We start from the raw sequence: 15,610 nt of genomic DNA on the forward strand, positions 1-15,610 counted from the left end.
GCTGTGAGGCGGCCCCGGCCACCCCGGGCGCCCCGGCAGTGGGCAGCGCCCCCGCGTGCCCGCTGCTCCTGGCGGACAAGAGCCTGCCAGGCCTGAAAGGCAAGGAGCCCGTGGTGTACCCCTGGATGAAGAAGATCCATGTCAGTGCGGGTACGTGGCGCCGCCGCCGGGGAGCAGCGGGGAGGGTGGGCCGGGCTGGAGTTCCAGGGTCGAGGCGGGGGTCAGGAGGGAGAGGCCGAGGGGAAGGGGGCCTCGGAGAGGGGAGTCCCCATCTGGCCCAGGCTGCAGTGGAGATGAGTGTGTGCGCTCCAGCCGCTTGATCCCAACGTGAGAACCCTTTTGTACCCGGAGTCCCTTTATCGGGAGATTTACGAGACGCCAAACTGTTAGGGCAGTAATTATAGCCCCCATAAATTTAATTGCCCTGGCAGAGGCTTCGGGCCATGTGTCTTTGAAGCTTTTCTTCAACCCCAATGCCCAGCACCATTCTTTATGGCTCTCGGGTGTTTCCCGTTGTCAATAGCCTGTGAAACATTTTCTTTGCCGTTTTATGTATCTTGCGTGAACTTGGTGTCAGGTTATTATATAATGATGATGTCCAATTGCTCTTCCCCACCCCACTTTCTCTCTCCTCCTCTTTTCCCTTTCCTCTCTTCCACTCCCTTCTCCTTGGCCTTCTCCTCCGGGGTTCTGGGCGTTCAGTCAACCCCAGTTATAACGGAGGGGAGCCCAAGCGTTCTCGAACCGCCTATACCCGGCAGCAGGTCTTGGAGCTGGAGAAGGAGTTCCACTTTAACCGCTATCTGACCCGGCGCCGCCGCATCGAGATCGCCCACACGCTCTGCTTGTCCGAGCGCCAGGTGAAGATCTGGTTTCAAAATCGGAGGATGAAGTGGAAGAAAGATCACAAACTGCCCAACACCAAGATGCGCTCCTCCAACTCGGCTTCGGCCTCCGCTGTGCCCCCAGGGAAAGCACAAACTCAGAGCCCCCACGCCCACCCTCATGCCCACCCAGGCGCCTCCACACCCATTCCCTCCTCCATATAATCCTCTGAAGATCTTGGCCACTTTCTTCCCCTTACCTGCTTTTGTTCTCGGTTCCTTTTCCCCTCCACCCCTCCTTGTCTGAATCATCACAGACACCAAAATAAAACCCACATTGGTAGAAAGGATAACAGACATGAAGACATTATCCCAGCAAGAGTGTAGGCTGGTTGCTGCCTAAGAGAGGAGGATTGGCCAGGATGCTGGCTGGTGGAACAACCTGCTGTCCTGCACAGGCTGCCAGGTTTGGGTACCTGAGAAGAACCACTTTGGCATCAAATACTCTTGAGATGACTGAAGTCAGTTGGACAGCCCATGCTGACTAGGGATATATGAACATGCATATTTGTTGCAAGCAGAAGAAAACAGACCTTTTCCCCCACCTCACTTACTTTCCTCTTCCTTGTTAAGGCAGCTCCTACAAGCTTGTATTGAACTGAATAAATGAGCAGACATTGTGGACCTCACAAGATTATTTAATTATTAAAATGTATAGACCTTGATGGTAGGTGTGACATGTTAGTTTCCCTTCCTTGCATTTATTTAAAATATTGACAATAGAGATATTATTGTCTTATCCCGGGTCAAAATCTTGGTGGTAAGGGGAGTGCATTTAGACCTATGTGGAACTGTACAAATTGTGATGTGGCTATATAGAGCGCCACATGCTAAGAATAAACTCTGTTTAAAAATCCATTAAAAATCTATAACACAGATTTGTGTGCCTCCTAAGCTTTTCATTAAAAAGAAGAAGAAGAAGAAGAAGAAATCCTCTGGATTGAGATGGTTGACTTTGTAATGTAAAAGCTTTGCAGATAACTTGAGTTGTGTTCACTTGGATTCTGACTGCTCACATAATTGTGTGTGTGTGTGTGTGTGTGTATGTTTTCAACTTGAGCTGAACTCTTGTCAAGCTTGACCCACTGTGGGAAAAGTTCCAAAGAGCAGGAAGGCTCTTGAGGCTGAGAGAGCTCCTCTTCTTCCCAAACTTGGCCAGGCTTTCAAGCTTCAAGGAAGGCGTAGAAATGTGTCCTTCCCCACAATGAAAGGTGAAACTGCACAGTGCTGCGGGCCCAGGGGTTTCTGCAGCTGTTCTGCACACTAAACTCTGAGCATACTTGGGAAGAAGTGGTCTCCTTGGTATTTATTGCACCTTCGTACTTAATCTGCCTCTTTCCCTTGAGATAAAAAATAGTTTGTACAAAGGGTTGAGATTGCTTTTTGTTTCTTGGCTGTTTTCAAGTTCTTCTTCACTAACTACATCTGGGGGTGGGGTTTGTTTGGTTGCTTGTTTGCTGCTGGCTCTCTCTTTCTAAGGAAGAGCTTTTAAAATAAAATGAATATTCCCAGAACACCTTCCAAAGTTTCCTCTGAGAAAAACAAAAAACATAATGACACCCAAAGTGCACTCCAGTATACCTGGAAGGGTTTGCTGCTGGAAGAAAGCCAAACTGAATTAGGGTCACTTTCCTCAAATGCTCTAGAATGTTTCTACCCAATCCAAGAAATGTAGATTCAAAAGGTTGAAAATCAAGTCCCTTATCTCTAATCTCTATGACTTTATTATTTATTTACCAATTTAGATTTAGATTTGGTGCTCAGTAAAGACAGTTCCCTGCAAGGAGACACAAAAGCAAAACATGGTAACCCCAGAATATTAGAACCATCACCTGGCCTTGAATGAACACAGTATTTTAGTTGATGGAATTTAGCAGAGATGGTGGGAGAATGCTCATGTACCTCTAAAACATCAGAGGAATTTTTAAACACATCTTTCCAACAGTGCTACCACACTTAGTCTGTGGTTGTCATCCCTGCTGCTTATGGTAACAGGCAGGGGTGATCAGCTGTCTATCTATGAACAAACCAAATTTGAGAGGAAAGTGATGGGTACCAATCTCTTAGGGTTCTCTATCCTTCCCAAGAAAACTCGGGGGCAAACAACTATGCCTTCCCAAGTCAGTCCAAATCAGGCATTTAGTGCATTTTATAAGGTGTGAATGGGTGCCAGGAGGCACCGCAACTGCCGCTGAAACTTATTAACCCTCCCCCTACTACACTTACTTGTAAAACGAAATTAAATCACGCTGAAAATAGCAATTTTCCCAGGAATCATTAATCACCTCATACAATAAATACTTCTTTGTAATTCAACAGCAATTCTGAAAGGCATTCTCTGGGAAAAGTCTGTGGAGGAGCAAGGGATCTTCTTGCAAATAATGTGGTCTCAGGCAAAGACACAGCATCTTGGCTGTCTGCTCAAAAAATGCCTAGATTCTCGGTGGAAAGTGAGAGTCCAACTGCAAATCCTCAAATGGCAGATTATCATCATTCAGGTAAAAACTTATATTTCTCCTTTGTGGGGAGGAGAGGGTATAGGGGCATTCATTAGCTTTATGCTAGAGACTCTTGTTTTGGGGGTGAAGGGATAACTTCCTTTCACTTGCTCATAGTCTCCTAGGAAAGGAAGAGAGGATTGAGACAGTTTTTCTAATATTCTAGGACAGAATGGTATTTTTTTTCTGGGGTGACATGATTATTAAGATATTGGTGAATTTTGCAAAACTAAAGTTATCCAAAATGATATAAAATATTATGACTTTTTTTTCCCCCCAGTGTTATGCCAGTTTTAGATTTGGCCTTTAACAGAACTTGCTATAACGGTTTAGAAAATCCCACTATGTGTTTCAAAATTGTGCATGTCTGCTCTTTGCTAGGGCAACCATAAGAGTTCACCGAGAGGACAAATTTTCTATCTCATTAATTTTTTTTTTTAAGTAAACCCTATTGGCCCCTCAAACCCTTGACCTTTAAAGACAGTATTTTGTGTAAGCTCTATACTTCTCCTACCAACATGACCCTTATACATGCTGTCCTCTTCTCCCTCCTTCTTTCTCTCTCCCCCACCCTCAAGCACACATACTCATCTGCGTTACTGAAGAGCCAAGCTGTGCATGACTCTGGAGATAAAAGTTTTGTCAATGTCTGAAATCAACCTAAATCGGATAGGAGACACTTTAATGGTCACAGTTTGAATTAAGTACTTAACATTCTCCCCCTTGAAGGAAAATGGCACTTGGTAGGCTCTCTTCCCTAGTTTTGCTGAAATCTACGATATACCCGATGTTTTATTACAGCGGGAATTCAACTGTGACAGACATAGTAGAGTACTTAATACCCAGGATGGAGCTCATGGGAAGATTACCTAGATATGTGTGTGTGGGGGGGGGTGGGCTGGTAGGATTGAGCCCTCTCACTGAGCCTCTGACTTTATACCCAGGTGCTTTCATCCCTCCACCTTTGCCTCCTCCCCAAGTGGTGGTTACGGCCACCATCCTTCTGTCTCCCTGCTCTCCAAAGCTTCCAAACTCTCCTGCTCTTCTCATCACTCACTGCCTTCCCTCTAGCAGTTTTAATATGGAAACAGATCAGCTACTCTTCAGAATGCAATTGTAGGAAACCCCCAAAAAATCAATGTAGCAAACAGAAACCTGGAGCTTGCTGTCTGAATGAGTGGATTCTGGGCAGGCAGTAGGCCCTCCATTGTACTCTCTTGGTCTCTGAATCCTGCACTGGAGAACCCAGGCCCACCCTTTTCAACTGCTGCTCCTGCTGCCCCTTCTCACGTACTGGCCCCAAAATAGTTCTGCTTTCTCTTTCAAAAAGTCTGGGTTGAGAACAATAGGCAGAAGAAAAGATACGTCTTCTGTCTCCTTGATAACATTAGGAAGGATGCTGGGGCTGCTGTGAAACCTAGTCAGGAACATCTACCTTGGAACTTTAGGATCTCTTCTTCTCAAAGCCCCAAACTCATGAAGTAAAAAGCCCTGCCCACCCTGAGGCCTGTCCCACTCTCTCTGGGGTTGATTCTTGGAGCTGAAAGCGATTTCCAGATTGCAAGAATGTCCCAGGTGAAAAAAATGGTGGCCATTTTGGTTCAATCTTTTCAGTTTACAAATAGGTAACTGAAACAGCAGGAATGATCCCTCACCATGTTCTTTATGTTAATGAGTGGGTAGGCTGAATAAAACTTTTGGTCTGACCCTGGATAGGGGTAGATGCATGGGCTTCTTTCCTCAACAGAAGCCGACTCTACCCAGAATGAATGTATGTATCTGGCCTTGAGGTGTACCACCACAGGTGTGTGGTGGCCAGGAAAGAAGAGTGGGTTCTTGCCTGGTCTGCCATCATAATGTCCTGGGAGATTATGTAACCAAGCTACCATAGTCAAAGCACTCAGACAGGTTTGACAATTAGGCTCAGGGTGCCTGGGAGAGGGGTGGGTTTCCCACTTACTGTCTAAAATGCTCGTAGGCCCAAATAACTTAATTCTACACTCACTGGATCTGGCCCTTGGCTATCAATGGCAGTAGCTTGTCCAGGACCCCTGCAAGGGGACCCTGCTCCGGAGGCCTGGGGAACTAAAAAAGGGAAAATAAGACCCTGATTGCAGCAGATAAAGGTGTAGTAACTGTTCAAGGGAGATATTGAAATTGTAATCTTTGGGGTCACGTGACTCATTAAATAATTAATGCGGATCGTCAGGAACAGATCGGAGTCACAGGGCCTCACAAGGAATGAATCTCTCAGAAGGGAGACCCCAACTTCCTATTTGATTTTCAAAAACACACACTCTCAGATTCATCTCCAAAGGCTTTTAACTCCTTCAGGAAAGCAGGCGCCAGCCTTTCGCCCAGAAGGACGGAGCTGGCAGGCCCTCTTTGGGTCTTGGGGCTTTTTCTGAGGGGTTTCTACAAGTCCGGGGAGCGTGCCGCGTCCGGGAAAACGTGAGTTCTGGCTCAGATTTTCTGTGGTCACATCCTGGCTTTGGTGATGAAGTGGGACGGATGCACAGACAGTTGGTAATGTTCTGATTCACGCTGGGGAAGGCTGCAGAGATACCACAGGACAGGCGCGCGGCTTTGTTCAATTTTCCCGGCGTTCATAAATCACCAGTGCCGGGGCGAGCAAGGGAGCAGGCGAGAGCGCCAAAAAACGCTGGGAGAGGCCGCAGCGGCAGCGGCGGCCATTGCAGAGGGAGAGACCTGGGCAACATCGCTCTGTGACTCATTAGTCTGAACGATTTATGGGGAACAGCAACCATGAATATTAGACTTGGGGATAAGGAAATAGCAATGATAATAATTAGTATACCCCTAAGCATCGCCTGGGGCAGGAGGTGGATGGTGGCAAAGCGGATGTTTCTGGGGCGAAGTTGAGTTGGAAAGTGCAAGATGGCCAAGTCTCACCTTGCTCAGGGGCACCCCCTTTAGGGACACAGAGAGCAAGTTTGAACCAGAGAAAGAGGCCAAGGGTGGATTCCCAGAAAGGGTTGCAGGTCAAGGTGGTGGCAGGAATGCAGTTGCTGGTTTGTGGTCACTTATTTAGCATCCTGACTGGCAGAGGTCAGCTATTTCTTAGCCTTACTTGAGGCTACCGGCAGGACTGCATGGGTGTCGGACAGCAAGCAGAAAGCTGACTTTGGGCGGGCTGGAGTGTGGAGAGGTTACCCAGGCTTGGGTGAAGGAGAAGTTACTTAGCCCTGCGTGAAGGAAAGGTTACCCAGGTCTGGGTGAAGGAGTTGGGGAGGGGGCAGGGATAGAGGTATGGAAGCAACCGGCTGCAGAACTTCTTCAAGCCAGGGCCCAGCACAGGGGACTATTCTCTGCCTTCCCCAGTGTTTCTGTCCCTGGAAACTTGGCTGACTGCTCAATGACTATTTGTTGGTCTGAGGAAAGGAGAGGGTTGCAGATATCCAGAGGAGTGAGATTGCAACAGAATTAAAGCATCAGCCAGCTCTTAGTGCTGGGTGAGGCTGGGCTGCATGGGGCTCCCTTAAACCGTATTGGTCTGGCTACTGTGTCTTTCCTAGTGTCCAGCAGCCTTAGTAGTTGGCCTGCTCTGAGGGACTGGGTTCTGCGGTAATCCTGCCAACCCACTAAGACCAAGAAATGGCGCTCAGGGCTTAATTAACCAGAAGACAAAACCTCCCAAGACTGCCCCTGCCTGGGTCTGATTTCCCGCCAACAGAAATGAACACTCTTAGTGAGTTTCAGGATAGTCGGTGATTGAACGCTCCCAGACAAGGCTTCCCTTTGTTTGCAAAAGAAAATAAAGCGTGCATTCACATTCCCCAAGTTGGGGTGCTTGGGGAGCTCTCCCAGAGGAGCCGGCAGTGCTGCAAAGCCCCTTTCACCTCCTCCTCGTCCTCCACCTCTCCCATTTTCCTCCCCCTTTCTTCTTCCACCCCACTCTCCCCCCCCCAAAAAAAAAGAAAGAAAAAAAGGAGAGAGTGTGGGTGCTGAGATGGAGTATGTATTTATTTTACAAAAATAAATCACCATCTTCAGGCCATTTGTAGAGTGGAACCTTTCGAGCAATGAGTGCGCCGCATGGACGAGCGCCCTGGCGACTCCTCCGTGTCCGCGTCACCCCGGGGGCCACCCCAGCGCCCACGCCGTCTGCGCGTCCAACTCCGACTCTCCAACTCTCTTCCTTTGCAGCCACCGTTCACTCTCTGCTGTTTATTTGTCCGCAGAGCTCCTGGACACCGGAAAAGGCGATTCACTGAACGGCCCAGAGTGGGAGACAATTCCTGGCTCAGATTTAAACGTATTTCGGGGTAAGCGCTGTGTCAAAATTCTCAGCCGCGCGGAGCTTTGCATGGGCTATTGGGATGCGTTTACCCTCTTGGGATCCAGTAACTGCTGCCGATTGAAAGAGGTTCTGGTCAATATTTAATTTCGGAGGAGCTGTTGGGCTGGGTCCCCTTCAGCTGCATGCCCTGGGAATGTGGGGCTCAGGCAGACAAAGGGTTTGCCCCAAAGCTGGCGCTGTGCAGTAGGGGCGTTTGCAGAGATGAAAGATAAAGAGGAAAAGTCAGAGGAGTGTGTTGTTTCTTCCTGCAAGCTCCAAACAAACCAGTACACGAAGCAGCAGGGCAAACGCAAGTAGAGGCCACGCGCGCGGCGGCTGTTGCGTGGGCCGCTCTCCTTGTTGACAGCCACAACTGCGGAGGCTGTGAATTCAGAAATGGTCGTCAGTCCCAGCTCTTGGTTGTAGAAACTTGTCTCCGCTGCCTTGCAAGATTCTTTTGCTTATCTTTGGCAGGAGGGCAACTGCTGTGTTTGTAATGTTTAGGCCTTCACAGCCAGCAGGTTTTGGTTCATTCATTGGAGCTGATCCGCGGTTCTTCCTACGCGAAAGCACGGTTTTTCCGGATCTCGACGTTTGCTTTTCCTATTTGGAAGAAGGGAAAACTCTTTAAAATTCTTTTCAAGTTCTGCCTTAATTTGTTCTCTTAGTTTGGGATGCAGGGAGATAATTACTGTGGTTTATTACCTTGTAAAAGATCCATAAATTACGTGCCTATTTGGGGGAGGGGGCTACTGGAGTAGCTTTCAAAGGCTTGGTAAAGAGACTATGAAGGAATGGGTTTGCTTTGTTCTTTCAGAAATTACTTATTTTTAAAAAAGTTTTCTCTAAGATTTTGTTTTCTATACCCTAGGTGCCAGTCTTCCCTAAATTAGCTCCCCAAATAGATATCAGATTGTTAATTAATTGCAACATGCTATTCAGTGGCATTCTAAGGCAGACACAGTACTTTGGATACAATTATTATTATTATCAGATATGAAGTAAACAGAGTAATAGTAAAGCTGGGTTGCTTTCTCTGCTACTGTATGTCTGTATCAAGTATAGATGGAGCATTTCAGGAATCTGCAAATCAATGTATATATACATATGCATACATATACATATATATATGGTTTGCATATCTGCAAACAACAGAACTGTTGCATGCATAAATAGCTGCAGGAGTTTGGGGCCATGTGTATAAAATGATATACACATACACATCCACATGTGTCCAGAGAAATTGGAGCCCATTTGCACTGCAGTTGCACCCACAGGAAATATCTCATGTTAAATAATGATCTATCACCTCCACACACACACACACACACACACAAAAAAAAAAAGTGGGATAATAGAGCCTTACCTGATGCTGAGTAGAAAAATCACTAGGATTAACTAAAAGGAGGAAAATGTTAAGTGTATTTTTGATAGAGAAATCAGATTGCAGTGTTTGAGTACAGATATATCTAATCTGCCAACAGCTTTGCAAATATTGATTAAAGGTCTGTATCCTTAGTCGCCTGCTCCTTCCAAACCAGCTTTCCCCCAATTATGGCTCTGGTGGCCTGATCAACCCCATAGCTCCCCAGCCCTGGCCAAGCTAGAGACTGAGGTGTGAGTGGAGGATGACTGAGTTTCCCAGTCTGGTGGACCAGATACTAGAACTTCTCTATTCTTATTCTCTATAATTGGATTTTAAAAGACTCCAGCCTTGCTCCAGGAAAATGGATTTCAGAAAGGTTGAAGGAGGAGAACTCTTAACAGCTGGTTCCTTAACTCCTTAACAGCAGACCAGGGAACCAGCCGTGCCCAGCCCAAGCTCTCCCTTAGGGAAGTAGTTGGAATTTCCTTTGACTTCCTTAGATTTTCCCTTCTGATCCCAGCAAATCACCCTATTTTTCCCCAAGTCGTTAATTGTTAAACAGCAGTTGGAACATTAACTGGGCTGTTAGCAGAGGCCAGGATGCTGCAGGCTAGAGTAGAGATGCTGCTAGGCCTTGCTGGCGTTAAGGCATTTCTCTGAAGCAATACCGACGACTTCTGTTGATTTATGGCCTTGGAAGGTTTGGTTTGCTCCAGACTGTTCTGAGAGTTCTGAAGGCGGCTCCTTCTCATCTTTGGGTTGAAGTCTTTGCAGGACCTTTGGTGTGTGTATGTGGGGGGGGGCAGTTTGCCACCAACTCATCAATACTTCCAGGCCCTTTCCTTAGATGCTTGGAGAAGTCAGGGTGAATTATTGGGGAGGGAGGAGGGGGTACAGAGGACAGTGAGGGTGAGTAGGCTACAGTACAGGAGAGTAATTTTTGGAAATCATCCTTAGGTCCTGTCCCCCATCCCTGGGAAAGACAGGTTTTCACTTTCTAGCATGAGGCTGGCTGGAGTGGGGGGCCTTTGACTTTTAAGTCAGAGCTGGGAAAGTTCATGAAGAGGTCCTCTCCCAGCTACGCCACAGACAGAACTTTATTGGAATACTGCCACCAGCTTAGGCCAGGGCTCATTTCCAAATAGGGAGGTCTCCTTCTCTTTTATTGCTCTTCTGATTTGGACACCCCCACGACCAGGCCTCCTTCCTGAGGGCCTTATAATCTCATCAGGCCCTTTCTGTTCCCCTGTAGGGGAGGAGGGGAGGGAAGGATTCATGTACAGCCTCCTGCAGCTGCTACAAGTGAGTCCTCACACTTAGAGAGGCAGAGTCAGCTAAAGACCCACTCTCGAGGAACAAAAGAATATGACACAAGGATCTCCTGGGCCCCAGAGCACTCCCAAAGTTTAGAAACTAAGACCTGAAAGGAAGAACTTTTCAGTCAGCTTGTGAGAGGATGAAGTGTTGAAATCAGAGGGCACAGTTACCAAGCAGAAGGCATGAGTAGGGGTGGAAGCTGGGAGTGTGTGTGTGCTTATTTGTTTAAGCCAGGTTGCTCTTGAGCTGAGTTGGTCCAGTTCAGTTTCTGCTAGTGGACACAGGGGTGTCTTATGGGAGGGCAGAGACCCACCTGCAGAGAAGGTCCCAGGTTGCCTTGTAGGCTAACTCAAGGGATGCCAGGGAAAGTTGATTTTTTTTTTTTTTTCTCTTCTGGAGACAATTAGATCATTTCCCTGTTAAATTTTTCATCATTAGAAACCTATAATTTCATGTATCACTCAGCTATGCACTGAGGAAATGTATAAGCACAGGTTTGGCCAGGGCACCAGGTCCCTCCAGATTTTGCAAAATTGCGACCCACCACTCTGGAGCCAAGCACATCCTTCCTAGTGGACTCCCATCCACCAAAACCAACTGAACTTGAAAAGAAGGTGCTTTAGACTTTTGTCAGGTAATTATTGGCCCTTTTGGTTTCTCCAGTGGCTGTGGTGTATGGTGTGGGTGTTAGTAAGCTCTGTACAATGGGAGGCTGTGAGAGGGGCAGCTGACCACTGAAGTCATTCAGTCATTATTGGATTTTTTTCAATGAAGACAGGCTTAGGCCTTGTGTTTTGATGCTCTGACCAGTGGGCCAAAGGAAATTGGGGTGCTTGGATGTTGCTAGATTCAGCCAGTTTAAGTATGGGTAGGAGGCTGTAAGGAAAGTTAAGTGGACTCAGAATACAGAAAGCATTGCTGTTCCTTTGTGTTTGGAGTGATTGTAAAGAAATATAAGCAGAGATAAGCAGCCTGGTGAAGTAGGGGAGGGGAGCCAGAGCCCCCATCTTCCCACTGCTGGAGACAAAACTCTTCCCAGTTGCTAGTCAAGGTCCCCCACCTCCCCTCCCCCAAAGCTAAATGTTCTGCTTGGAAATCTAGTTCCTTCACTGATTCCCTATTTCAAATAAAAGGATTTAAGTTGACGTGTGACCACGTGAGCACATAATACAGCGCATTATTGTGGCATTTGGAGCGGAGACCCGGGCGGGCTTCGCTGGTGATTACGTTTTTCTAGATTCTGTACAGAGCCAGCGCTTTTTCTCTCCCACCCCCACACGTACCCACCTCCTCCTTCTTCCCCTTCTCCGGAGAGCTCTTTCCGAGCGGATTGCAGTTTTCGGTGCTCATGGAGCTGTTCTGGGCCAGCTAGCCGATGGGACGAGAGGCCACACCAGGAGGATGGAATTTATTTTAAGGTATTTCCGCTGATTGTTCATATCTAGAATGAGTTATGGCTGTGAGAGACAAAGGTCAGGCGAGAAGACCCAGATTCGCGGACAGGACCCTCAGCCTCTCTCTCCCCCTTTGTTTCTTATTTGAAACCTTTTGAGAGGTCCCCAGTAGTGCCTCAGACTCTAATTCCTTGGAAAGTATTGGGGGGCATAAAGGAGAGGCACTTGGGGGCTACTAGGTGGACCCGAGGCCTCCAGCACGCGGGGGCTTTATCCACTGAGAGGAGCAGGGTTTGAGTCCCAGGAACTGAGCCCCAGGCGGAGAGAGAGGGTCCCGAGACCCCGCATGGGCGAGGCCGCCTAGGAGAAATAGGGACTGAATGGGTGAGAAGCGGAATCTCTCCCCGGTTGGCGGCGTTTGCCAAACAGAGACAGGGTGACGGCTGACCTGGGCAGCCGGAGGAGCCGGGAGAGGGAAATCGATGAATGTGCAGATGCGCTGCCATTTTATTGATGATGCTTCGAGCCACTTTGTTCAGTGTTGGGTTGCAGGGCGCACTTCCACACACGCGGGACCGAGGGAGCTGGACGCAGAGGGCGGGCCATTGTTTCCCCTGAGCACGAGCACGCTCTGCTGGGGAGGGGTGGTGAAGGGCAGTTCAAATGTCTGAGAGGCTTGGGGTGGGAGTATGTGTGCTAGGCGCACGGAGGGTCTGCTATTCTAACCTTCCAGGGACCAAGGAAACAGTGAGCAGGGGCTGGGTTTGGGATTATCAGGCTTCATCGATGCGCGCGCGCGCGGCCTGGACGCCTCTCCTCACGCCCCGAGGCGCCTTGGAGAGTTCAGGACTAGCTGGTGTGCCTTGGGCTGGAGCAAAGTCCAGAGACTGGTCTGCAAGAAGCAGAGGCAGACCTTTCTCTTCTTCAAAGCCCCAGAAAAGGCGCTGAAGCCAGGATGGGGTCACATGAGAGTTAAAATGTGTACTTCCAAATCACAGGGAAAGCCCAAGCTAATAGGGCTTTGGGGAGCCCACACCCCTGGGAAGGGAGGAAATGCCCTAGGAAGGTATGGGAAGTACCACTTTCCTCTGCTCCTTGAAGCAGAGGGAAGAAGTGCCTACAAGGGATTTGCTTTCAACGCATCTTTTTTTTTTTTTTTTCCCGTTACCCTTCAATCTTCCTTCTGTATTTGAAAATGAAATAAAATCAGCCTTCTACTTGGTAGGATTTTGCTTTCCCAGAAGGGAAGGGTGGGTCCTGCCCTCCCCACTGCCAGCCTCAGCGGTAACAGTGTTTAACTGAGGCCATTTCGAGTGCTCCAAAACACCCCTTGGAAATAAAATGTAAGCTTTAATTGCTGTTCAATTACTTGTCAGCATTTCATATGATTTATGACCCAGTTCTGGCACATTTTTGACCCAGTTAAAGACTCATAAATAATATAGTTTTGCTAGAAAGAATGAGAGAGAGAATAGAGGTTGGTTAGAAGCATCTTTTTTATTGTCACCTTAGTGCCAGCAAGCGAAGTAAATATCTAAAGGCGAACTCTGGAGTTGGTTCTGTAGAAAAGCGTCCACACTGAGAAGGAATCAGTAGTTTTGTTTAAAAAACAAAGGTTGTTTTTACTCCCAGGAAAAGCTGAAGCCACCCCATTATCGCTAAACCAGAGCTATAAAAAAGCTGGTTCCTTTCTCCCCTCAAAACGCCAGCGTCAGCCTCATGGGCAAGTAGCATTCCACAATTATTTTCCTCCTCATTCTGGGGGTTTGAGCCTCTTCCTGCCAACAATTATGCCTCATCTTCTTTTTTGGCTGCACAGAGTTGGGGAGCCCCCAGACTTTTTCAGATATGTTCACAGGAGATCCCCCTGTAGGGTAGAAAGGCAGGTACCAGGGCCCATTCGCTGCTCCAGATAGCCTTCTAGTGCTGATCAGATGTTTCCGTTCACTTCCCCATGGACAAGAAATCGGGCAGTGCGGAGATTTGGGGGATTTGCGAAGCCATGGAGTCTTCTCAGCCAAGCAAAGGTCGGTGGTTTTGGTGGAGCCGGGAAAGCAATGGCAGGGTTTGCTCAGAAAGGGCATCCCAGCGGCAGAGGCTGCTGGTTTCTAGCGGTGAATATCGACAAGCTGTATTTTCTCTTACAGGGCAGTAGCAAACAATACAAAACAAAAACAAAAAAAAAAAAACCTCTAGCCATTTCAAAAAATTAAAAATCACCTTGCCGGGGAAAGCGAGTCCTTTGAATTGTAACAGAGAGGCCTGAGGCTGGGGCGCTCAAGCGTTTGAGTGCCAGGACCCTGGTCTTGAGGTGGGAGTCCCACTTCTGACCCGCCGCTGCTCGCGGCCCAGAAGCCACCTAGTCTGCTGCGATGCAGGCCCAGGCCCAAATTCCTAATCTCGATCTCCCTCGGCTCCGGCGATTTGGCGCGTCTAGTCCCTGCGTTTTGCCGGGTGTGCTCCTGTAGGGTGCCGAAGGAAAGGTAGGCCACTTAGGCCTGCACCGTTCCCTCCCCAGGCAGATTCTCACAGGCGAGCTGGCCTTCCCTGCAGCTGCCTTAGCAGAGAAGGCGGCGACAGTCGCGTCAGCAGTTTGGAGGAGAAAGTGCGGGTTGATTATTGACCCACGCCTTCTTTCTTCAAATGCTACATCCGACTGGGCGCAGATTTGAAGAGAAAATGCCGGCAAGCGGATTTTTGCGACCCGCTCTTGCCTCCTACGCAGCCCGGCTCCCCCTTTCATGTTGTGCCGCTGCAATATGCCATAAGGAGCAAGTGTTTGCTGTTTTGTGCTCTGTTTACAGCTTTGGGGCGTCGAGTCATAAATCTTGCCCAGCCATAAATGACAAAAACCATTGGTATGCATGAGGCCACCCTGGCTGGGAGTGCTTTTTGATTTCTCCCTTTTCCCCTGGCTTTGTTTTTGCTTTAAGGTGACACTTTGGCTCCCTGACAGTTTAAACATACTACTTATATTTTTAACACCTTCCTTTGAGAAGGACCACAGTTGACGCCTTGGAATTGCACGAAAGCTCCATTTCTCTCTTTGCCACATACACCCTTGCAGAGTTCACTTGTGAACCCAGGGAGCTGAGGGAGATTTGGGGAAGGAGAAAAACTATTATCCTTAAAGTTATGGTGATAGCACCGGGCAAACGGGGCCTTTCCTCTGCTCAGCTCAGTTATCCACCCTGCTAATTAGGAAAGAAAATATCACAGGTGTGGGTTTATGCTGGGTCAGAGCTTTATCTGTAAGTGAACTGCGTGTCTATGCTGTGAAATGTGCATGGGAGGGCTAAAGACTCAGGTCCTAGGCACCCTCGTATCCACCTCTGCCCAGAGCGTCCCATTGCACTGCCCACCCAATGTGCCTCTTCCCCAGGTCAGCTCCCTCCAGGCTGGCACAATTTCAAGGGCTTATGGTTAGAAATAAATCCAAAGGTAGCCCAGGCTGGCTCTTGAAGAAGTCTCTGGAGAAAAGAGGCCCTATCCTTGCTCTCCCTCCCAGCTTGGCTTTGGGGTACCTGAGCTGGGGGGTGGCAGGCAAGTTAAGTGCCCAGAGTCTGGAGAATTCCCTTCTCCTGGCACCCTTTACTTTGCCCTATGACTGGAGATGCCCGTGCTGAGGGTTATGTGGTTCTCAGACGGAATCCTAAGAAATAGAGCCCGGCAAGAGAGCCCCTTTGTGAGCGCAGTTTGTCCTCATTAGCATAATTTTCCTGGACTTTAGTGACTCCTAGGAGCGAGGAAAGGGAGGGCGCTGGAGGGTGGGGGAGGCTGCCCTCCTTCTGCCGCCGCGCTCCCCCTTCGCTCCTGTTCCTCCCCTTGCCTCAGCCCCCATCCCCCACACC

The 15,610-nt window shown here is 48.5% G+C and overlaps 1 protein-coding gene across 1 annotated transcript in view; it reads left to right on the forward strand.

Annotated features, from left to right (window-relative positions):
* The window catches only part of HOXA4 (homeobox A4), a 1,535-nt gene extending 486 nt beyond the window's left edge, over window positions 1-1,049 (forward strand). Inside the window, exons 2-3 of the mRNA XM_042781556.1 lie at window positions 9-150; window positions 703-1,049. Of these exons, the coding sequence (XP_042637490.1) occupies window positions 9-150; window positions 703-1,049 (489 nt within the window). The remainder of the gene's footprint in view (window positions 1-8; window positions 151-702) is intronic.
* The last annotated feature ends 14,561 nt before the right edge of the window (window positions 1,050-15,610 follow it).

The sequence above is a fragment of the Orycteropus afer genome, unplaced genomic scaffold (assembly GCF_000298275.1).
Source record: "Orycteropus afer afer isolate SDZICR_OR568_19922 unplaced genomic scaffold, OryAfe1.0 scaffold00008, whole genome shotgun sequence".
NCBI classification, from domain to species: domain Eukaryota; kingdom Metazoa; phylum Chordata; class Mammalia; order Tubulidentata; family Orycteropodidae; genus Orycteropus; species Orycteropus afer.